The 25,354-nt window shown below is 40.8% G+C and overlaps 1 protein-coding gene across 1 annotated transcript; it reads left to right on the top strand.

Annotated features, from left to right (window-relative positions):
• The first annotated feature begins 6,525 nt into the window (after positions 1-6,525).
• LOC134356413 (tyrosine-protein phosphatase non-receptor type substrate 1-like) lies at positions 6,526-25,120 on the top strand. The gene is made up of 6 exons (XM_063067353.1): positions 6,526-6,646; positions 6,878-7,198; positions 18,072-18,350; positions 19,551-19,661; positions 20,146-20,192; positions 24,403-25,120. Exons 1-6 carry the CDS (start codon positions 6,592-6,594, stop codon positions 24,568-24,570), a joined length of 981 nt encoding a protein of 326 aa, XP_062923423.1. The 5' UTR covers positions 6,526-6,591; the 3' UTR covers positions 24,571-25,120.
• Positions 25,121-25,354: the final 234 nt, after the last annotated feature.

The raw sequence follows: 25,354 nt of genomic DNA, 5'->3' as shown, positions 1-25,354 counted from the left end.
AATAAATCTGCTGGAGACGCAGTTTAAGTGGCATCCATAGGAGAAAAGAACTGGTTGACTTTTCAGGTCAGAACTCTAATTGGCTCCACGCTCTGTAACGACGCAGAGTTCTTACCTGGAACGTCAACAAATTAGTTTGTACTATAGATGCTACTCAAACTGCTAAGCTTCCCCAGCAAACTGATTGTTCTATGGAATTTCTGAATCTTAGTAGAGAAGCTATGATAGGTACCTGAGACGTCTTAATGATGCTAAATTCCTCCAGAATTTTCTTTTTTGTTGTTTCATAGATCGAGCATTTGAATTCTCTTGTGCTTCCTCAGCGACAATTTTTTTGAATATTTTGGAATATTAAAGCAATATGTAACATATTCATTTGTTTGTTTATTTATGAATGAATTTATTTACCGTACAGAATAGGCCTTTCCAGCAATCCCCCGATCTAATCCTACCCTAATCACGGGACAATTTACAATGAACAATTAACCTACAAACTGCTAGATCTTATGGACTGTGGGACGAAACCGGAGCACCCGGAGGAAATGCACACGGTCACGGGAAGCATGTACAAGCTCCTTACATGCAGAGGCGGGAATAGAGCAAGGTCACCCTTACTGTAGATGGTTTTGCTAACCACTACGTTACCATCCAGCCATATACCTTTGTCATTCGTCATCCTAATTAAAATGCATTTTAGCTGATGTGCAGGAAACAAAATATTGTTCTGTATGGACATTGCTTAGTTCGGAGGGATTCATTTTTTTATATATATATTTACGTTTTAGCTAGGTTAGCACAGCACTGTGGTCAGAAGGACATGTCCTTGTGCTATACCGTTCTGATGTAAGAATAATGTTATCGTTGTACCACAAACACAGTTTAATAATCCGGATTTTAACTTCGTGCACTTGCATCTTCAATTAACTTTGATTACCTGTGTCAAACTTAAGAAAAGATCCATTGCTTCCTTTGAAATTACTTAGATAGATACAGTTACTCTCGATGATATGTGAAATTTAAATAGAATAATTCTATGCAAGCTTTTTTCCTCATGTGATCAATTACCATATTCGAAGTATCACACTGAGGAAACTTCAAGCTTTCACTTTCTGGTGTCATATATGACATATTCCTTTACCTACCATGTACTCTGCAGTCACTTAAACATGCTATGGAACGATAGCTTCCAGTTAGTTAATAAATTATGAAACTAAACAAGTTATTAACGGTGTCAAACAGACTGGAAGGTGGTTTCAGATTTAGGGTACCATTTGTTTCTAAAAGCAAACGCTGCAGAAATATGGATCGGAAAGACCAAATGAAGACGATGTGCAGAAAGAGATAGAAAAAAAAAATAAATGAAATGTTAACATTTCCTATGGAATAATGTTTTACCAGAATAACCTGAAAGCTCAACACAGCTCTTAGCTCCACCATGAAGTATTAGCATGATTGCCTCTTTAACCAAATGTTGTAAATACCACAACTTAACATGCGTTATTCCAATGAATTTAATATACTTTTTCTCTACCTCTCAAGTACACATATTGCATTCCAATTTACAAGTCATGTAAAGGGCAACAAAGGCAGCAGAATAATAATTATTCACTTTGGCACTTTACTTATATCTGAGTTATGCACATGTACATTTTATCAGAGAAACAACAAAACGTATTCTATATCATTTCTTACATTCATCCCCAATCTTAATATTTTAATTAGTGGCAATTGCAGGAACAGATTTGAGTGCAATGCTACATTTTCTACGCTGTACCCGTTGCATGCTGCACAACCCCATGCTTAACCTCTTCAGGTGTTTTTATTTTAATGAAAAATATTGCATATTTTCTTAAATACTGATTTTCGAGTGATTGTGGCAAGATTGTAATATATTGTCACTAATTGTTTATGATTTCCACTAAACAAATATTCCACAGTTTCATTATATGTAGAAACATACTATATATATTTTTTTTTAAATGATGCATCTTGTTACTGTACACGTACTCATACAGGGAATAGTTTGTTTTCCGTATATATATGAAGCTCCTGATTAACGAGGAGTACGGTGAGGTAGATAAATAATCAGGTCTAGGAATCTGTGGCGTGAGAAGGCTGAAGTATTATACTTCGAGTAGCATTAACATGTTTAATCAGAAATCAGGATGGAGATGTATTATCAGCCTTGAAATTTCTCAACGAGTTCAATCTATCGAATGCCTTTGACTCTCGGAGGCAGTTCGCTCCCAATAGATACTCGGGTGAGAATTCAAATAACGTCGTCGGTGAAAGGTGCAAATATAAAGCCATGTGCTGATCAACTGGAAATGCAGCCAAAGATATTCACTTAAAAGTGCATTCTTCTACTTTTCAGCAAAATACAAATTTCCACTCAAACGAATTGAATCTCTGTTATTGTACAAGATTCTCAGAAGCAGAATTTATAAGTATTTGCTGAAGCACAGCTTCATTACGGAGAGTAGGCATGTCCTTAGGAGGACGGAGTGGCTCATCACGAGCATAATTAAATTCTTTGAGATCATGACAACCCATATTGTTTACTAGCCTATGTGACTTATACGGATCCTAGCAAGGAGTTTGATAAGGTTTACCATGGTAGGGTCATTCAGAAAGTCAGGAGTTATAGGACCCTGGAACAATTGGCTGTGTGCATACTGAATTGGCATGCCCGGAAAAAAAAAAACAACGAGGGTCGTGGTAGATGGACCACATTTAATTTCCTTGGACATTGGTGACCAGTGGTTTTCAGCACTGATCTGTATTGGGAGCTCCGGTCTTTATCATTTTCATAATTTATTTGAATGAGGAAGTGGAAGGGTATCTTTGGAAGTTTATGGAAACCAGGAACTTTGAGGAAAGTGTAGAATGTTGTTCTCAGTTACAATGGGGATTTAACAGGGTACATAACTGGTCTGGGAAATTGTAAATAGAAATCAACCTGGTAAAATGAAAGGTTATTCATCTTGCATGTTCAAATTTGAAGGCAAATTGCAGTGTTAATAATAGGATTCTTCGTAGTGTGAACCGATGGATCTTGGTTTCCTGCCCATAGGTCTCCAAAATTTACGGTGCAAGTTGAGAGGGCTGTTTAGAAGGCGTATGGTGTATTGGTTTTCATTGATAGGGGATTGTTTTCAGGAGCCGCAATGTAATTTCAGTATTCTATCAAAACACTATCTGGACATTGGAAATGTTTGAACCAATTAAACCCTGGAATATGGAGTTCATTTGTGTTTCGCTTATTATGAGAAGGGTATGGGCAGTTTAGGGAGGCTGCACAGGAGATTTACCAAGATGCTGATAGGCTTCCAGGAGAGGCTCAGTTTCTGATTCTTCTGGTTTCATTGGTCTGAACTATGGAGGAAGGAATTTATAGAGGAATGGAAGCATGGTTCTGAAGTGGTGGCTTCAAAGGAGATAGCTCAGACAGGAGAGGATGCTCAGAGAGAGGAAGTAGGATATTATCTTAATAATGGGCTGTTGATGAGGAAACCACCCTGCAAGTCAAGTGGTGGTTCCGAAAGTTTACAGGGCTGAAATTTTAAGCATGGCTTACAGTATTCCTTTAGGTGAACATCATGGAGTGAGAAAGACAGTGAACATGATTATGAAGGATTTTTGCTGCCCAGTTTAAGAAAGGACGTTGTGGAATTTTACAGGACTTGTCATACCTGTCAAGTTGAGAGGAAATCTCATCAGGTTATTCAGGTAGCACGAGTAAAACTGATACCTGCTTTTCGTGAGCCTTTTTATTAGGGTGATAGTGGATTGTGTAGGCTCATTGCCAAAGACTGCAGCTGGTTATCAGCATCTGTTAACAATTATGTGTGCTGTGTCTAGGTTCCCTGGAACCATGTTTCCTGAAAATATCGAGGCCAAGACTGTGGTGAAGTCAGTCAGTAGGTTTGCACACTGGTATGTCTGCCCAAGAAACTCAATTTGACCAGGGTAGTAACTTTATTTGGAGAAAAAAAAAGAACACCGACAAACTGCATCCACTGAAATCCGGAGTATACAATGGATAAAGTGAATGGGCTCAGGGAATCCAGCATTATCTGGGGGGATGTTAGGGATGGTCGATATTTGAGTCGAGATTCGGTTTCTGGATTTGTGACTCCTGATAGTGGTGCATTTTCTCGACACAAAATTCGGAGCATTCTTTTCCGACCACAAATGATAAAGACCCGCTGGCCTACCCCAGCAAAAGGATTGTCCCTTTAGTTTTAAGTAAAGTGACTTAGGCTTTAACAAACTCTTCATAAGTTCGATGTATTTTCAAAGGAAGTAGACAGATAATGCATTAGCTAATTGTATTTCCATCCTCATATTCATTCAGAGAATGTCTCTTCGCATCTGCTGAGAAGTAAACTGTAATGAATCGACAAGCAAGAGGGTGACAGTTATTACTGGATACAGATGTCATATATTAATGGCATGGTGGGTGGATGGTGTTTCACGATATACCATATGGAGGCTAAAACTGCCTTCTGTGTGTTGCGTTCCTTGCGATGAATCTGGACGCTTGTTTTTAAATCTTATAGTTCACAGAGTCTGAGATCTCTCAGGTACGAGGCAACACATATTGAGGCAAAGCAGGGGTGTAAACAAATTTCATCACCAAACTTGTATGCATCATCAGCTATCATATTTACAACGATGCTACTTCTATCGTCATTTCAGAGGTTCTTGTATTCCCTTCACTGTAGAACATGGGACGTAAAGAAATACAGCAGATTGGTCTACTGAATTAATTAACATAGTATTTAAAATATTAACTGAATCAATCCCTTCAGCCTACATAATGGCCATATCCCTCCATTTCCGGACACTCGTACACCTACCTAACAGTTTCTTAATCGACTGAATGACCAACTTGGCAGCACAGTGTTGTTGATATCTCAGTCATCCGAGCTATATCCATGTGTATAAGACTTTTCCACAGCGCTCTATTTGTCAACCTGGAGTGGTGAGCGGAGCGATTTATAAACCTGGCGGGAGACATGGGTGCTGGGAATAACGAGAGTGGAGCACAGCGGGAGCGGTATGGGGCGGGTACCGTGAAGGTGAACAGGGGGTGGCTGTGGTGCGGAGCAAACACACCCAGCCCTGAGACAGCAGGCAAGGTCAGTTGATTCCAAACATTTCATTCATTGGTCATTCCAAAATGTCTCTCTGGTACTTTCCACTCCATCCATTTTCCATTCTCACGTCTTCTTTCTACTAGCCCCTGTCGTGGTTTCACAAATGACAAGGAGTCGCCGAAAAATTTTCAAGAAGTTTCAAACTTTAATTTGCAAATCAAAACTGAGCCAATCAGTGTGGCTAGCCTCTGAACCAGTACTTCAATTCAGGTAACATTCTGGTCAATATCCCCTGTAACCACTGGAGAGTTTCCATGTACTTCAGATTATGAAATGATCAGAAGAGAACACAACACTTGAAGTGTAATTTAACCTGAATTATAAAGAGCTGTAATATTATCTAGCAGCTCTTAAACTCTATCCCCTGACTAATTAAATGAACAATGCAACGCACTATACGTCTTCCTAACAACCCTACCAACATTCACTGCAACACTGAGGTGCATATGGACGTATAACGCAAGGTCCCTCTGTCCCTTCACAACTTTCATCACTCTGCAGTAAAAAAGCGAACGTTCCCAATATCGCAAGCCTGCTAGAAACTTCCGCACCGTCCTCCTCACTTTTTAAATGTCGCCTCCACCTCGTTAGCACATCCATAACATCGACCTGCATTTACTTGGACAACTACTGGAATCATAATATCGACAGTCTGTAGTAACAGACGTGTGCCTGTGCAATCGGACTACTGCTTAACAATAAACATGACTACATCGCGCGCCATTTGTGATTATATTAAGCGTACCGGTTGCGAGTTTTAAAGTTAATTTAGTCATTGTGCTGTATCTGATATAAGCATCTTGGAGTATCTTCATTTAGCAAGATTATAGTGCATTGAGCTCCGCTACAAAAACAAAATATCTCTTTCTCTCCCCTACACCCCACATCCGTTTGGAAGCCCGGATTTTGATAATTAGCTGTCTGGATTCATCAGTTTTCGGCTCATTATCTCCTCTTAGTTTTTGATAGAGTTTCCTTTTCCTCTATCATTTGCACTCATCCTTTATGCGACACTATTTATTTAAAGCTTCTGCGAACTCCTACGAAGGCAGAGATAATAGGTTCAATTGTTCCTTTTCACTCTAATGCTGTGACTGCATGGGTTTTTGGTTTTTCATAAAGACACTGAAACCACAGCGGTGTATCTTTCCGCCGAGTTACTCTCGCATTCGATTCCATTTCTCAATGTGTTTCATAACAACTGAGAAAGCCAGTGGAAATTCTGACTTGATTGTAATAGCAGATACGTCCAGCCAGCGTGCAACTTTAAACGTTTTTTTTTGTTCGCCGTTGTGACGTAATTTGAAACAAAGTCATCAGTTGCAACAGCACTTCCATCAGGCACCCTTAAAGCTTCCTTTCATTGTGTTATTTGACTGAGCCGCTGCCAAACAGTTACCACGGTTCGATTTTATTGCTTCTGTTCAAAATGCAAATATTTGATCTGCTGCAGTATCTCTTAGTCCTGCAGATTACTTACACTGGTATGTATACGCTTCTCTCGTTAATGCTGATTAACGGAGCGGGTGCAGGGGATATCTTCATGAGGTATGGTTTGCTCAATTAGTAAATCGCAGTTTAGATATTTACAATTATTTTACTTCAATCACAAGGAAATTGACCTGTTTTCGTTTACAGTGACAGTTAATGTTTTTTTTTCTGGTCAATAAAGCCGTTCACTATGCTCTGATAACGAATATTTTTCATTCTGACAGTTGCTGACAGGGCCTCGTTCACAGTGAACCAGATTCCTGAGCAGGTGACGAAGACAAAGGGTGAAAATGTGTCAATTTACTGCACCTACCCAATCTTCGCTCAGAACTCACTGGTGGATGTTTATTGGAGGAAAGGGGGACAAAAACAATTTATAGATGCCACTGCAGACAGAAGGATGAGTATTATAACTTCAGAGCAAGGTTCTGCCGAATTCCATATCCTCGGGGTGAGCTTCGGTGACTCTGGAATCTATTATTGCAGTGTGAGAGACTGGACAAGAAAATTTTCCCAAGGCAATGGCACGAACGTTATTGTACACGGTAAGTCTCACTCGGCGTGTCTTAGACAAATGCAACGACTACATTTAACGGAGCGCGTTATATATTGATAAAGTAGAACAAGGGACTGCTACACTATCCACAATAGTATTCTTCCTTTCGGGTTTGCATAACCACCGTTTACTGTTGGTGGAACAGTGTAATCTCCGAAAGAACATGGTTTTCTAATTAAAAAAAAATGATGCTCCTTTTTTATCTGGAAATTTAATTCCTGGGATGTATATCTAATGAAGGATTTTAAGTCCGTAGCTAGGCAATTACTGAAATAGAATGTTATATGTGTTAACTGAAATTATTTCATCCGATTGTAGACTGTGAGTTACAGATGATGTCGTGTCCCTCGTAAGTTAAGAATTCAGCGATTACCTGCAGAATATCAAAACGATTCTGGAAAATGTTCTAATGTTTTGTTAGCATATATAACAAATAACCGCTTCTCGGGTTTCCAGCCGGGTACAAATATCAATTGCAACCGATGTCTCGGTTGCATACTCTGCGATCATTAGAAAAGCCCGAGATTAGTTTATTTGTAAACTCGAGTCTGTCTGTCACTTTGCAAATGGAAAAAAAAAGAATAAATATTTGTTATGTGTATTTAGCGATTGGAGAACTTCTAAACAGAATTAACTTCTAATCAGAATCAGAATCAGGACTAAAGTCATCGTCGGCATACGTCGTGAAATTTATTAACGTACCGGCAGCAGTACAATATAAAGCAAATGAAACATAATAATATAGGAAAAAGAGAAAATCAGCAAAATCATTTAACGTTGTTGTTCAGTTGTTAAGTCCTTAAGTCGAGTTCGACTCTTCGTGACATCGTAGACCATAGCGTATACAGGGTATTCATGGCAGATATGGAAGTAGATGGCTGGGCATTTGTTCTCTGCAGACACTGGTGCTGTCCAGGCTGGGACTCGGCTGGGTTTGAACTCAGAACAATCCGCCCTTGGAGTCCAGTGCTGATGTCAGTGAGGTAGTGTTTATAGGTTCATTATCCATGAGAGATCGGATAGCAGAGAGGAAGAAGGATTTCTTTGAATCGCTGAGTGTGTGTCTTCACGCTTTCATACCTCCTTCCTTAGGGTTATAATGAGAAGAGGACATGTCTTGGGTAATGGAAGTCCTTAATGATGAAGGCAGTCCTCCAGAGACACTGCTCCTTGAAGATGTCTTGGATACTATGGATGCTAGCACCCATGATAGAACAGACTCATTTATAACTTGCCGTAGCTTCTTTCGATCTAGTACAGTAGTCGCTCTCCAGCATGCCAGACGGTGATGCAACCTGTCAAAATGCTCTTCTGGTACATCTCTAGACGTTTACGAGGGTCTTAGGTGACAAACCAGATCTCCTCAAACTTCCAAAAAAAATATAGCTACTAACTTGCCCACATTATAGCAACGTCGATATGTTAGGACCAGGTTAGTTCCCCAGAGATATTGACACCCAGGAACTTGACATTGCCCACTCTCTCCAAATCTGAGGATTGCTTTATGATCCATCCTCCTACTGTTTCTGAAGTCCTCGGTCAACTTTCTCATCTGACTGCGTTGAGTGAAAGGTCGTTGCTGCAACTCCACTCAGCTGGCTAATATCACTCTCTGCTGTACGCCCTGCCCTTTCCATCTGAGATTCTGCCAACAATTGTTGTATCATTAACAAATTTATTGCTGACAGTTTAGCTATTACTCAGCCGCATAGCCATGGATATAGAGAGAGTAGATAAGTGGGCTAAGGGCACATTCCAGAGATGCGACAGTGTTGGTCCTCAGTGAGGAGGAGTTATTGATACAAATTGTTTTCTTCAGGTTAGCAAGTCGAAAATCCAATTGCTGAGGGAGGTACAGAGACCCATAGCTTATCAATCAGACTGAAAGAATGATGGTGATAAAGGCTGGAGTCAACGAACTGCAAGCAGCACAGTTAGCGCGTATTGGTATTGTCCTGGTGATCTAAGGCCGTCTGAAAAGCCGCTGATTGTGGTTCTAGTCCTGTGAGCTACTATATCTGCTGTCGTACATTCTGATTCTGTAAAAAAAACACAGCAGCGTGCACTGTATGAATTCCTCCGTCAATAACTATTAGGAACCACTAGACGGTTTTAGTGGTATTGACCGTGTTCTAGTTTGCTCTCTGTTTTATTTAAAAATACGGTTTATTACTTAGTTTAGAATGCTAAACTTGTGCAATTCTCTGCCCAGTGAAGCAGTGGAGGCTCCCTCAGTTAATAGATTTAAGAGAAGGTTGGATAAAAGTTTTGCATAGGAGGGAAATTAACGATTACGGAGAAAAGGCAGGTTGATATGGAGATGAGTCCATGACCAGAGCAGCAGTGATCTTATTGAATGACGGAGCAGGCTCGAGGGGCCAGATGGCCTTCTTCTGCTCCTATTTCTTATATTCTTAAGTACTCAGTTAAACAGTAGAACATGTAAAAATAAAACAATGATATTAATAATTATAAATATATGAAAGATTTCATGACATTTTGCGAGTTTCAGTTGTGAATGCGGTACAGCATGTAATATAAGTTTGTCTTGGAGGCAGGTATCGGTAAAATAAATGGCAGTATGTTTGCTCACGATGGAAGACAGAACACTTTAAATCACACAATTGAGCATTGTACACAGAATCAATGCAACGTCTAACAGAAGATTGGTCCAAAGTATGTAAAAAATAGAAATATCTGTTAAATTCAGAATTCCTGAACATTTAACGGTTGTAACCCTCCTTGGGATGGTATGTCCTTGTTATACATTTCGAAGCTGTTACTGGGAAATTTATAATTTATTTTGCTCAGCAGTGAAACCCGCAATTTCTGGTCATCATTGTCATGACAGTACTGGAAGCAACCTTTATTTAGTTATGTGCCCTCTTTTCACCTTGCGTCTGCATTACTGCATCAAGCTAGTTGGAAAATTGCTACAGCAATATGTACCCCCAAAAAGGACGGTATTTTTCTTTTTTGTTCCAATATTATTTTCCAGTCTTTCCCGCAGGTTAACGATGTTCCTCTGAAAAAAAAAAAATCCTTCTTTATATTCCGTTCTGAACGGCAGGGAGTTTTCATCATTTTGTCATAACTTGCTGCAGCCTTAGAGACAAATCAAAAGCATGTAGCGTCCAGAACATTACACAAATAATGATCTGTAACATTTTAAAATAAATATTTCACCAGATTCATTTGAAATAATGGCAAAGGGTATAATATCTTTGGCAGATTTGCTTTATAAATTCTGTCCAGATCACAAGAGAATTAAAGATTTTAGCTTTATTGTTTCACTCTTACTGCAATTTCTGCTTATTATATTCCTCCTGTTACTTATTATTTTTCATTCCCCTGGTTGCCTCTGATTGCAGCATGGTCCAACACGCTGACCTCCACAATCACGCGTTCCCGATCCTCTGCGTCCATCAAACATTTTTTGTTTATTCCTTTACCTGCTGCAATGCTATTTATTCCGGAAATATACGTTTACCGCAACTTCTGGAGCTATACAAGCCTTTGATGAATATCTTCCACAGAACATCTAGGTATGCAGATTCAGGATGTTTACCAGACATCCGGGTAGGATCGCTGAATTATTTCCCCGGAAGGATGGTCTTGCGGTTTACAGTGGGTGGACACCATTTTTTTTCTTGAATTGGAAGCCTTTGCTCTACATAGGCTTGGGTTGTAGTTATGACGAAATATCACGGAATATTTTGAGATTTCGTCAAAACACAATCTTTCAGGCCTCTACCAAAGTTTCCCGCAACCCTTTGTTTCAAACAAAGCAAGCACTTGGGTGACGGTGTGTTATGCTCAGGCTGCACAGAACTACAGCAGGTTTAGAGAATTAAACCATAGGGGTAGAACGTATTGTGTTAAATAAGTAGTAATTTACTCTGACACAACCAAATAGAGGGGTCGAGTATTTCGTCACTAGTGAGGGGTTGAAAGGTTTTGGTAGTCACTGAGTTCTGTTCTTGTATGTGAATGTTACATCTGAACCCCGTCCGGTGAGGAAAATCGCATACTGTCAGAAAGCATCAAATGAATGATGGAAGAAACAGTTTATTAAGGAAATAATGAAATCCAAACATTATAAATTACAATACCTGATATTACAACACCTTAAATTTACAGATGTAAGTTAATGTGGATAAATGTGAGGTTATCTACTTTGGTGGCAAAAACAGAAAAACAGATTATTATCTGAATGGTGGCCGATTAGGAAAGGGGAGGTGCAACGAGATCCGGGTGTCATTATACACCAGTCATTGAAAGTGGGCATGCAGGTACAGCAGGCGTTGAAAAAGGCGAATGGTATGCTGACATTCATTGCAACAGGATTCAAGTACAGCAGCAGCGAGGTATCACTGCAGTTGTCAAGGGCTCGGTAAGACAACACCTGAAGCATCAGGAACACAGGTGATGAACTGAGAGTTTCGATACATACATGGAATTATGATGTAGTGGCCATTACAGAGACTTGGCTGGCACCAGGACAGGAATGGATTCTCAATATTCCTGGATTTCAGTGCTTTAAAAGGGATAGAGAGGGCGGAAAAAGGGGAGGAGGGGTGGCATTACTTGTCAGGGATACTATTACAACTACAGAAAGGGTGGGTAATGTAGCAGGATCCTCTTTTGAGTCAATATAGGTGGAAGTCAGGAACAGGAAGGGCGCAGTTAATCTACTGGGGGTATTCTAAAGGCCCCCTGGTAGCAGCAGAGATACAGGTGAGCAGATTGTGAGGCAGATGTTGGAAAGGTGCAAAAATAACAGGGTTGTTATCATGGGTGACTTTAACTTCCCTAATATTGATTGGCACCTGATTATCTCCAAGGGTTTAGATGGCGCAGAATTTGTTAAGTGTGTCCAGGATGGATTTCTGTCACAGTATGTGGACAGGCCGACCAGGGGAAATGCCATACTAGATCGAGTACTAGGTAATAAACCGGGTCAGGTCACAGATCTCTCAGTGCGTGAGCATCTGGGGGACAGTGATCACCGATTCCTGGCCTTTATAATTATCATGGAAAAGGATAGAATCAAAGATGAAGGGAACATTTTTAATTGGGGAAAGGCAAATTATGAGGCTATAAGGCTAGAACTTGCGGGTGTGAATTGGGATGATGTTTTTGCAGGGAAATATACTATGGACATGTGGTCGATGTTTAGAGATCTCTTGCGAGATGCAAGGGATAAATTTGTCCCGGTGAGGAAGATAAAGAATAGTAGGGTGAAAGAACCATGGGTGACGTGAGGTGGAAAATCTAGTCAGGAGGAAGAAGGCAGCATACATGAGGTTTAGGAAGCAAGGATCAGCTGGGTCTATTGAGGAATATAGGGAAGCACGAAAGAAGCTTAAGAAAGGGCTGAGAAGAGCAAGAAGGGGGCATGAGAAGGCCTTGGCGAGTAGGGTAAAGGAAAACCCCAAGGCATTCTTCAATTACGTGAAGAAAAAAAAGGATGACAGGAGTTAAGGTAGGAGCGATTAGAGATAAAGGTGGGAAGATGTGCCTGGAGGCTGTGGAAGTGAGCGAGGTCCTCAATGAATACTTCTCTTCGCTATTCATCGATGAGAGGGAACTTGATGATGGTGAGGACAATATGAGTGAGGTTGATGTACTGGAGCATGTTGATATTAAGGGAGAGGAGGTGTTAGAGTTGTTAAAATATATTAGGACGGATAAGTCCCCGGGGCCTGACGGAATATTCCCCAGGCTGCTCCACGAGGCGAGAGAAGAGATTGCTGAACCTCTGGGTAGGATCTTTATGTCCTCGTTGTCCACGGTAATGGTACCGGAGGATTGGAGGGAGGCGAATGTTGTTCCCTTGTTCAAAAAAGGTAGTAGGGATAGTCCGGGTAATTATAGACCAGTGAGCCTTACGTCTGTGGTGGGAAAGCTGTTGGAAAAGATTCTTAGAGATAGGATCTATAGGCATTTAGTGAATCATGGTCTGATCAGGGACAGTCAGCATGGCTTTGTGAAGGGCAGATCGTGTCTAACAAGAATGATAGAGTTCTTTGAGGAGGTGACCAGGCATATAGATGCGGGTAGTGCAGTGGATGTGATCTATATGGATTTTAGTAAGGCATTTGACAAGGTTCCACACTGTAGGCTTATTCAGAAAGTCAGAAGGCATGGGATTCAGGGAAGTTCGATCAGGTGGATTCAGAATTGGCTTGCCTGCAGAAGGCAGAGGATGGTGGTGGAGGGAGTACATTCAGATTGGAGGGTTGTGACTAGTGGTGTCCTCCAAGGATCTGTTCTGGCACCTCTACTTTTCGTGATTTTTATTAACGACCTGGATGTGGGGGTAGAAGGGTGGGTTGGCAAGATTACAGACGACACAAAGGTTGGTGGTGTTGTAGATAGTGTCGAGGATTGTCAAAGATTGCAGAGAGACATTGATAGGATGCAGGAGTGGGCTGAGAAGTGGCAGATGGAGTTCAACCCGGCGAAGTGTGAGGTGGTACACTTTGGAAGGACAAACTCCAAGGCAGAGTACAAAGTAAATGGCAGGATACTTGGTAGTGTGGAGGAGCAGAGGGATCTCGGGGTACATTTCCACAGATCCCTGAAAGTTGCCTTACAGGTAGATAGGGTAGTTAAGAAAGCTTATTGGGTGTTAGCTTTCATAAGTCGAGGGATAGAGTTTAAGAGCCGCGATGTAATGATGCAGCTCTATAAAACTCTGGTTAGGCCACACTTGGAGTATTGTGTCCAGTTCTGGTGACCTCACTATAGGAAGGATGTGGAGGCATTGGAAAGGGTACAGAGGAGATTTACCAGGATGCTGCCTGGTTTAGAAAGTATGCATTATGATCAGAGATTAAGGAGCTAGGCCTTTACTCTTTGGAGAGAAGGAGGATGAGAGGAGACATGATAGAGGTGTACAAGATAATAAGAGGAATAGATAGAGTGGATAGCCAGCGCCTCTTCCCTAGGACACCGCTGCTCAATACAAGGGGACATGGCTTTAAGGTAAGGGGTGGGAAGTTCAAGGGGGATATTAGAGGAAGGTTTTTTACTCAGAGAGTGGGTGGTTCGTGGAATGCACTGCCTGAGTCAGTGGTGGAGGCAGATACACTGGTGAAGTTTGGGAGACTACTAGACAGATATATGTGGGGATCTAAAGTGGGGGCTTATATGGGAGGCAGGGTTTGAGGGTCGGCACAACATTGTGGGCCGAAGGGCCTGTACTGTGCTGTACTATTCTATATTCTATGTTCTATGTACTGTGTGCAGTTTTGGTCCCCTAATCTGAGGAAAGACATTCTTGCCATAGAGGGAGTACTAAGAACGTTCACCAGATTGATTCCTGGTACGGCAGGACTTTCATATGATGAAAGACTGGATCGAATAGGCTTATACTCGCTGGAATTTAGAAGATTGAGGAGGGATCTTATTGAAACGTACAAAATCATAAAGTGATTGTAAGGCTAGATTCAGGAAGATTGTTTCCGATGTTGGGAAAGTCCAGAACGGCGGGTCACAGTTAAGGATAAAGGGAAAGCCTTTTAGGACCGAGATGAGGAAAAACTTCTTTACACAGAGAGTGGTGAATCTGTGGACTTCTCTGCGACAGGAAACATTTGAGGCCAGTTCATTGGCTATATTTAGTAGGGAGTTAGATATGGCCCTTGTGGCTAAAGGGATCAGGGGGTATGGAGAAAAGGCAGGTACAGGGTTCTGAGTTGGATGATCAGCCATGATCATACTGAATGGCGGTGCAGGCTGTAAGGGCCGAACGGCCTACTCCTGCAACTATTTTCTATGTTTCTATTCCATGGCATTATTAAAGGAATGACATTAAATGTCGCTAAATTACCTACACCGGAACAATCTCACTACGCTGTGTTTGGATCATTAACTTTATTGACGTAGGAATTTATTCTTGTTATAGGCAACTGACAACTGTATGTTTACTTTGAAACGATTCGCGTCGTAACGAGCTGAGGACAATGTCCAATTACAATCACTTCTTTCCTGTTGTTGCTGAATCTGACCAAGCTACAGGAACGCCTGTGCTTCTTCTTAAATCGGGTATTTTTCTTTTTCGTAACTAGATCTAGAGAAACCCTGTCATGGAAAGGAGGAGGGTTGGGCATGAAATAATACTTACGTTTTGTTGGCTCTTTTTCATACATCTGTTTTGTTTCATTTCCCGTTGCCAACCATGATCACTTTACTCTCCAAGCCGATTTAACAAACTGATATCTCCCCGGCGACAAAGTCATGGTACATTTCACCTTCCAACTTGAAAGTGAAAATGCAGATCGGCCATGATCTTTCACTGTGTTAGAAAACAAATTGTAGTTTTTCTTGCATGTTGACAGACAGGAGAGAACTGCAGGAACCAATTACCCGCTGACATTGTAGGGTTATTAAAATGCACAACATTAGTTTGATTTTTTTTTCACACGAGTCATAGATTTATATAACCTAGACGGACAGTTCTCAACCTAAATCTGACATGCCGAACAAACCCCAATATCCCTGAACACATTTTTTTTCTATTCATGGGCATGTCTGAATGTTTATATTTTTTGGCATTATCATTTTATCCCGCTTCCTCAGCTTCCTCGTGCATGTCATTTTATGTACCAACTGCCAAGTGTGCAGAAAAAGATACCTTTTAGGTTCAATTTAAACCTATGCCCATTCATTTTAAACCCATCCCTCCAGTTGCAAACACCGAGAATGTGGAAAGAAGACTTTGACTACCCACATTATCTTGGTCCTTATAACTTTATAAACATCTATCAGATCACTGTTCGACCTCCTTCTCTGCTGACAAAGAGTCGTAGATTCTCCAAAGTAAATGAAATCCTGCAGAGCCAATGCTGCACGCACTCATACCAGATTAATGACATCTATGCTGTGGCTAGGTTAAGAGGACCATGGACAATACCTCAAGTATGTTCTCACCAACGACTTGTGCAATTTCAGCCTGACGTCCCAATTCCTGACCAACGCAGGCAGGAATATCAAACTGCCTTATTCGCCACATTTCTCAACTGTGTCAGTACTTTGAGGGATTAGGCACGTACGGTACTAGGGCTCTGTTTATGTCAACCCTCTCTATGGAACTCCCAATTATTGTTTAAGCATTGTTCTTGTTTAATGTAGAAAATAGAGCACATCGCTATACGTTATTTTTCGTATTGCAAACAGGTTTGTTCCGGGTAAACATGTTGGAATTAGCAGTCTTATTGCGACATCGATTAGAGCATTGTTGGATAACCAATTGTATGTGTGATGAATTCTGAGAGATTTAATTATTGTCCTTATAGGAATTTGATCAGTTGACATTTCAATGCCTGTCGATTATACAGAATGCTGTTGTGCCGCTCTAATTTCAACTAACAATTGCATCACGCACAAGTTCCATATCCTCTCCATATATACTGATTTCCACTTCCAGTCCACTCAGGTAGATATCATTATTCCATCCTCTCTAAATAGTAACATTTTATTAAGCGAGTTACAGAACAGTTGACACAACACTTATTCCTGATTTAAAAGTGGCTTTTTTATTTCTGCTTATAAAACGATCTCTTTTTCTCACTAAACCTAGTGTAGGATTTACACTCTGTACAAGGAGATTTGTTCTCACAAAAGCTTCTTGGGTTTTTCTATTGCTGATGAATTACATTCTTAATTGAACGTTCTTTCCTTAAATTGTTTTTGATAGGAACACAATCGATGGTATTATAAATTACTCACTGCATCATTTTGCATCACTGTGTCAGTAATCAAAATCTCGCACGTCATTCTGCATTGTAAAATTTCGGCCGTTAATCATACTAGATAGTGTAGACCACCTTGCGTTTAAAACCTCCTTCCCTTAAGTTTCTCCAAAAATAGTTAAACTGCGTTTTGTTATCAACTCTTCCCGTTGTGTTTTGACTCAATCTCGCCCACCCGATTCGTTCTGTGGAACCAATACCAATCCGAAATGTGGAACTGGTATCTGCAGTAAAGGTCCAAAATTCAGGATTCAAGATTGCTTCATGTAACTTCCTGTACACAAGTATAAAGGAGAATGAAATAATTATTACGCAGGATCCGATACAATACAAGTAAACATTTGATAACAACACAATTAGAATAAAACTAACGATAAATTTAATTGCATACGTTAGCTAAAATAGGTCTTCTGTACCATCAAATTATTTTTATATGCAACACGCTGTAAGGTAATTGACGTGACTAAACGTGTATATATTTTCAATCGGTATGAAGAGTCGATGGAAGATATAATGGGATTCAAACTGAATTCAGTATTTGCAAAAAAAAAGGTCATGTGTTTGTGTAATATGTAGTGGGATTCTGTTGTTTCGGCGTATAACCATTACGGCATATAGAATATGAGAAGAATTACGAGGACCTAATCGAAATGCTTTACAGCACAACACATTAGAGAACGTGCAGAACGTTCTCACAATGTAAATCCAATCATGTATAAAATGTTGATTTAAGATTAGACAAATTTACAAAAAAACAAACTAATCTTATTGCAGCTTTTTGCATGTGGAATAAGGAGAAATAAATAGTGGTCACGTAGTTAAATAGTAACACGGAAAGGTTTTATCTAATTTCTCCGTGATACGTTCACCTGAGTTGAAAGTGTTCTATTCAATGCAAAAAAAACTACTAACGAATATTTATATCGCCGCATAAAACGTCATGCAGAAATGTTTAACATGCTTGATTTGGGATTAATGTTTTCAAGTTAAATTCAGATTAACGTTCCAGGTTGTGAAGAATACTTCTCTGTCGGCGATTATTTTCTCTGATAAATGCGCGCTTAGAGATTTTAGCTCTCGTCTTTTTTTTTTAATCATTTGCAGTTCCGCCAGCTCCGTTGAAAATCACCGAAGTGAACGCTCCTTCCGCGGCTCTGACGTGCACAACTGCTGCTTTTTTCCCGAAGGACTATAAGCTCATATGGTACAAAAATGAATTCAAAATCACTTCAGGAATGCATACCACACGAATGCAGAACGAGGAGGGATTATATCTCGTTTCAAGCTCCCTCAATGTAACAGAAAGCGGGTATGTTTATACTTGCCAGGTGTTTCATGAATCTATGAAGGAGCCAGCTTCCGAGTCATACAGAATCATATTGGGTAAGAGGCTTATATGCTTAACCACATGTTTTATGTCTGGTATTTATCAATTCCTCACAAACAGTGACGAAGCGAGCATATTCAAAGGGGGAAAGCAAAATGTAAGGCATTGGCTATATAAGGAAGAGTTAGAGATCATATTATACTGCTGCTGTTTCCTGCTTCAAGAAATAATATGCAAAAATAAATGGCATAACTCCTTGACTTTTGCAGATCCTGTCTTTCTAAATCCCTGTTATCGGCAATGCTGACTTGCATTTTATGTAATTTTATGTGATCTCCACTTTGCACGATCAGATTCACTGAATTTTCTGATCACTGAATTACATGACCTGAAATTTGTTGTTGTTTGACAGCAGTACAATGCAGTCATCGACCTACTATAAGTTACATATATAAATCAGTAGTACAAAAATATTCGCGTAAGGAAACAGAATGTTTCATAATCGGTGTGCGTGGGTCTTCAGTTATCTTCTCCACGACTGAGCAAAGTGAAGAATGCATGCAGTTTCGACTGCATCTCTAACAGAAATAGACTTTCCTGCATCCTCTCTAACGCGTCACAATCTTACTATAATTGAACACAATATCACAATATAAGAGACCATAGTTCAATACAAATGCAGCGTGAGTTCACTTATTTCAGATTCCACATTTGTGCCGACAAATTCCATAAGCCTTACTATCATCTTCGCAACATGCCCTGACATGATACTATAAATAAATGTAAGCTGGTTTTCCCTTCCTCTGGTTTAAAACATACTGATATCCCTAATTCTGCACACCAAGCTGCTAGACCTTATATTGGCCTGCCTGTCTATTATATCAGAGTTCGTATCTGCTAAATTTTGCCGGCACAATTCACAACTGTACCTAGAAATTCGATTTTGCATCATCATATTCTTTGACCTGAGGTCGCTTGCGTATATTTGCCAGCCCTCGCTTCAATCCATGCCTTATCAACTTATTCAAGAGTACAGAATTACTGATGAAAATAAGCTGAATTAAATATTGATATAATTACTTAGTAATGTCCTACGTATAATCCACGTTTTATTTCAATTTGCGATTTACTACGAAGCCAATGTGGTCAAGATGCGAGAGAAAGTACGGATCGGATTCTTTACGTCCGCGGTACACGTGATTCAATTGTTTAATCTCCGTAAAATGCTAATATTTGACTTCTATTGCACACCTCAGAAAGCAGAGACAAGTTCATCTTAATCCTCACGGGTGCATTTGCAGCATGCGGAGTCATTATCCTCGCGCTGTTGTTACTTATCAGACGTTTCAGAGTAGACAAGACTGAAGGTAAGTCTTTACATTGCCTTGGTCCATATTTAGTTTCACTAGCATATTGGAGTTGAAATGGCAGTGAGAAGGGTAAAACATTCATGTTAAGAAATAGGTTTAAGTAGATGTGCTTGAGAGTCTATCCGACAACTGAGTGTTGTGTGCAGAACAAGATTTAAAACGCATTTTTACTCGATGTTACTAAATTTTGCAACAACTAAAAACAATGTTGTTAATTCTGCAATTAGTGTTACAAATTTAGAACGTTTGTTGCCGCAGGAGAACATATGCAAGCCACAGAGTTTGAACATTTCTACGCATACACTAGGTCCATTTTTATCACCAGTAATATCATCATTGGGTGGTTTGATAAAATGACAAGAATTGTATCAGATCACTGGCCTATTTCGAACCGATCTGTTTACTTTTGGAATATTCAATAACATTCGGTGCAACTGTTCACAAGCTGAGGATGAAATTGGTCACTTTTTATTTCCTCTAGTTGTAGCCGAAAGTGATGAGAACTTAAGTCGCTACCTGGAAAATCAGGTAAGATTAATATTATGACATATATAGGGGTTTATATATAGTCATAGTCATACTTTATTGATCCCGGGAGAAATTGGTTTTCGTTACAGTTGCACCATAAATAATAAATAGTAATGGAACCATAAATAGTTAAATAGTAATATGCAATTTATGCCAGTAAATTAAGAAATAAGTCCAGGACCAGCCTATTGGCTCAGGGTGTCTGACCCTCCAAGTGGGGAGTTGTAAATTTTGATGGCCACAGGTAGGAATGACTTCCTATCACGCTCAGTGCTGCATCTCGGTGGAATGAGTCACTGGCTGAATGTACTTCTGTGCCCATCCAGGTCATTATGTAGTGGATAGGAGATATTGACCAAGATGGTATGCAACTTAGACAGCATCCTGTTTTCAGACACCACCGTGAGAGAGTCCAGTTCCATCCCCACAACATCACTGGCCTTACGAATGAGTTTCTTGATTCTGTTGGTGTCTGCTTCCCGCAGCCAGCTGACCCAGCGCAAAACAGCAACAAATGATAGCACTGGACACCACAGACTCGTAGAATATCCGCAGCATATGTTGCACATACACCCATTATCAGGAACACATAATTAGAGCAACAGAATGACTGTCACTTTGCATGTAACACCTCATGTTCTAGAATAGCAGTGCTCATTTTTGTTCTGTATCTCTGACTTATGCAGTGCAGCATCTTCAGCGATTTATTTATTGAGAGGAGTTTCACAATGACGATTCCAGGAATGAAAGCTGTATCACACAAGGAAAGTTTGAAGGGTCCGGATCTGCACTTGCTGGAATTCAAAAGGCTGAGGGGGATCCCATTGAAACCTTTCGAATGTTGAAAGGCCTAGACAGGGTAGATTTGGAAAGGATGTTTTCCATGGTCGGAGAATCTCAGACAAAATAGCAGAGCCTCAGGAAAGAGGGGCGCCCTTTCAAAGCAGAGATCCAGAGATGTTTTTTTTTTAAGCAAAACGTTGTGAATTTGTGGAATTTGATGCCACATATCGCTGTGTAGGCCAATTCATTGGTGTAATTAAGGCAGAGATAGGTTTAAACTAATTTCGCAGGGGGATGGGAAACGGAATGACAGAGCAGAGGAAGCGGAAAACAGAAATAAATCTAAGATAACGAGCAGTGAATATATCAGGAAAGACAGGCATGTGATGGGGCAAATTTGTAACCATTGGGATGAGTTACAATGCAATAAAGTTGCAGTGAAATCAAAGCAAAAAGTACCAAATACTGGTCTTAAGCTGTTATACTTAAATACACGCAGCATAAGGAATAAGGTGGATGATCTTGTCGTACAGCTACAGATTGGCAAGTATGATACTGTGGCCATCAATGAGACGTGGCTAAAGGATGTATGTCTCTGGCAGCTGAACGTCCAAGGATACAGGGTGTATTGGAAGGATAGGAAGGTAGGCAGAGGGGGAGGCGTGGCTTTTTTTTTTGTAAAAATGACATTAAATAATTAGAAACAGGTGATATAGGATCGGAAGGTGAAGAATCTTTATGCGTTGAGCTACGAAATCGCAGGGGTAAAAAGAGCCTGATGGTAGTTATTTATAGGCCTCCAAACAGCTACAGGGATGTGGACTACAAATTACAACAGGAAATAGACAAGGCTTGTCAGAAGGGCGGTGTTATGATAATTGTGGAGGATTTTAAGATGCGAATGGATTCAGAAAATTAGGTCGCCATTGGATCTCAAGAGAGAATTTGTAGAATGTCTGCGAGATGGCTTTTTAGAACAGCTTGTTGTTGAGCCCACAAGGGGGTCGGCTGTACTGGATTGGGTATTGTGTAATGAACTGGAGGTGATTAGAGAGATTGCGATGAAGGAACCCATAGGATTCAGTGATCTTAACATGATTGAAGTCACTGTGAAATTTGAAAAAGTGAAGCCGAAATCTGATGTGTCGGTATTTCAGTGGTGTAAAGGAAATTACAGTGGCATGAGAGAGGAAATGGCCAAAGTTGACTGGAAAGGGAGACTGGCGGGAAAGACGGCAGAGCAGCGGTGGCTGGAGTTTATGCGAGAAGTGAGGGAGGTGCAAGACGGGTATATTCCAAAAAAGAATAAAATTTCGAATGGAAAAAGGATGCAGCCGTGGTTGACAAGAGAAGTCAAAGCCAAAGTTAAAGCAAAGGAGAGGGCATACAAGGAAGCAAAAATTCGTGGGAAAACAAGATTGGGAAGTTTCTAAAACCTTACAAAAGGAAACTAAGAAGGTCATTAAGAGGGAAAAGATTAACCAAGAAAGGAAGTTAGCAAATAATGTCAAAAGAGGATACTAAAGGCTTTTTTAAGTATATAAAGAGCAAAAGATGGGTGAGAGTAGATATAGGACCGATGGAAAATGATGCTGGAGAAATTGTAATCGGAGTTAAGGAGGTGGCGGAGGAACTGAACGAGTATTTTGCAACAGTCTTCACTGAGGAAGACATCAGCACTATACTGGACACTCAAGCGTCGCAGGGAAGAGAAGTGTGCGCAGTCACAATTACGACGGAGAAAGTACTCATGAAGATGAATAGCCTAAAGCTGTATAAATTTTCCAGACAAGATGGAATGCACTCTCGTGTTCTTAAGGAAGTAGCTGTGGACATTGCTGAGATATTAGCGATGATCTATCAATAGTCAATCGATTCTGGCATGGTTCCAGAGGACTGGAAGACTGCAAATGTCACTCCGCTATTCAAGAGGCGGGTAAGGAAGCAAAATAGAAATTATAGATCTGTTCGCTTGACATCTGTGATTGGGAAGTTGTTGGAGTCGGTTGTCAAGGATGAGGTTACAGAGTACCTGGAGGCATATGACAAGATAGGCAGAACTCAGCAAGGATTCCTTAAAGGAAAAGTCTGCCTGACAAACCTATTACAATTTTTTTTTGAGGAAATTACGAGTAGGCTAGACAAGGGAGATGCAGTGGATGTTGTATATTTGGATTTTCAGAAGGCCTTTGACAAGGTGCCACGCATGAGGCTACTTAACAAGAAAAGCGCCCACGGAATTACGGGAAATTTACATACGTTGGATAGAGCGTTGGCTGATTGGCAGGAAACAGAGTGGAAATAAAGGGATCGTATTCTGGTTGGCTGCCGGTTACCACTGGTTTTCCAGAGTGGTCGGAGTTCGGGCCGTTTCTTTTTACATTGTACATCAACGATTTGGATTATGGAATAAACGGTTTTCTGGCTAAGTTTGCTGACGATACGAAGATAGGTGGAGGGGCCGGAACTGCCGAGGAAACGGAGAGTCTGCAGTAAGACTTGGATAGATTGGAAGAATGGGCAAAGACGTGCTCAATGAAATATAGTGTTGGAAAGTGTATGGTTATGCACTTTGGCAGAAAAAAAACGGGCAGAATATTAATTAAGTGGGGAAAGAATTGAACATTCTGAGATGCAACGGGACTTAGGAATCCTCGTACAGGATACCCTTAAGGGTAACCTCCAAGTTGAGTCAGTGGTGAAGAAGGCGAATGCAATGTTGGCATTCATTTCCAGAGGAATAGAGTATAGGAGCAGGGATGTGATGCGAGGCTCTATAAGGCGGTGACGAGACCTCACTTGGAGCACTGTTGGCAGTTCTGGTCTCCCTATTTAAGAAAGGATGTGCTGACGTTGGAGAGGGTACAGAGAAGATTCAGTAGAATAATTCCAGATTCCAGGCATGAGAGGGTTAACATATGAGGAATGTTTGTCCGCTCTTGGACTGTATTCCTTGGAGTTTAGAGGGATGAGGGGAGAGCTCATTGAAGCATTTCGAATGTTGAACGGCATGGCCAGAGTGGATGTGGCAAAGATGTTTCCCATGGTGAGGGAGTCTAGTACGAGAGGGCATGACTTACGGATTGAAGGGCGCCCATTCAGAACAGAGATGCGAGGATTTTTTTAGTCAGAGGGTGGTGAATCTATGGAATTTGTTGCCGTGGGCAACAGTGGAGGCCAAGGTATTGGGTGTATTTAAGGCAGAGATTGATAGATATCTGAGTAGCCAGGGCATCACAGGTTATGGTGAGAAGGCGGGGGAATAGGAATCAATGGGAGAATGGATCAGCTCATGATAAAATGGAGGAGCAGACTCGATGGGCCGTATGGCCGACTTCTGCTCCTTTGTCTTTTGGTCTTTTGGACTAAATTAGTTTTCAAATATAGTGGATCAGAAGCTCCTTATCTCTAATGATTGCTTCCATAGATCATCCAAGGAACTGAAGATACACTTATGTATGCATGTGTGGATCTCGCCGCTTCTCAGAAAAACGCAAGAAGAGTGCAAAAGACTCATGAGACCGAGTATGCAGGAATAAAGATAAAGGAAGAGGCTAGAAATATGGAAACGAAAAGAGCAACTTATAGTTATTGATAATTGTATTACTCGTTACTGGCCATCGTGGTGTCGAGGAGTTGTTACTGTTTCGTAATAACTGTGGAGTAAGCAAAGGATTTTAATGAGAAATCACCAATTCCAACAAAACAAAAAAAAAAAAAACTACGATTAATGGACCACTGAATAGGAAATCGTGTTCAGCACAGCAGGTGTATAGAAACGAAATCCCTATTAGCAGCATTGGGCGCGCATCACACGACACTTTACAATATAATCACCAGTTCAAATACATTTTAACTGTTGGTTGTAGCTGCCTCCATTACCTTCCGGGCAGCTCATTCCAAATAAACTACACCCTATGACTCACATACGCACTCTTGTTTTAAATTCCGCCCTCTAATTTTGAACAGTTGTTCCCAAGTTACACTGTCTGTCTGTCACAACCGGAGCGTTGAAGGCAGAACCAAATGCCATACACAAACACTGAAGTACTACGAGCAGGACAGGACTAGAGACTAGACCTGTTAACCCAGCAAGGGACGTAACTGGAGGCAGACTAGGAGCTGAGACAAGAACACAAACTTTGGCTAGGCAAGCAGGACCAGGACTAGGAACTGAGAACTAGGAGCCTGGGCTTGTACTCCGAGCCAGAGACTGGACAAGGACCCAGAACCTGGGTCCTGTCTCGGGCTCGGACGCCGGAACTAGGCGAAGACATGACGTGCCTACAGGACTGGACATGGCTTGGGATCCTCGAGGACTGGGTTCTTCGTGGGTTGGGTTCCTCGAGGCGAGGACAGGACGAGTCTTGTGTTCCTCG

This window comes from Mobula hypostoma, chromosome 14 (genome assembly GCF_963921235.1).
Source record: "Mobula hypostoma chromosome 14, sMobHyp1.1, whole genome shotgun sequence".
Lineage (NCBI taxonomy): Eukaryota > Metazoa > Chordata > Chondrichthyes > Myliobatiformes > Myliobatidae > Mobula > Mobula hypostoma.
Note: the sequence above shows the minus strand (reverse complement) of the source record. Positions and strands in the feature narration are given on the sequence as shown.

What these genes read in the sequence shown, in the direction of transcription:
- LOC134356413 (XM_063067353.1), top strand. Translation starts at nt 6,592, where the DNA reads ATGCAAATATTTGATCTGCTGCAGTATCTCTTAGTCCTGCAGATTACT. An exon ending in CCTGCAGATTACTTACACTG is followed by an intron (nt 6,647 to 6,877) that starts GTATGTATACGC and finishes TCATTCTGACAG; the next exon opens with TTGCTGACAGGGCCTCGTTC. An exon ending in CAGAGTAGACAAGACTGAAG is followed by an intron (nt 19,662 to 20,145) that starts GTAAGTCTTTAC and finishes TATTTCCTCTAG; the next exon opens with TTGTAGCCGAAAGTGATGAG.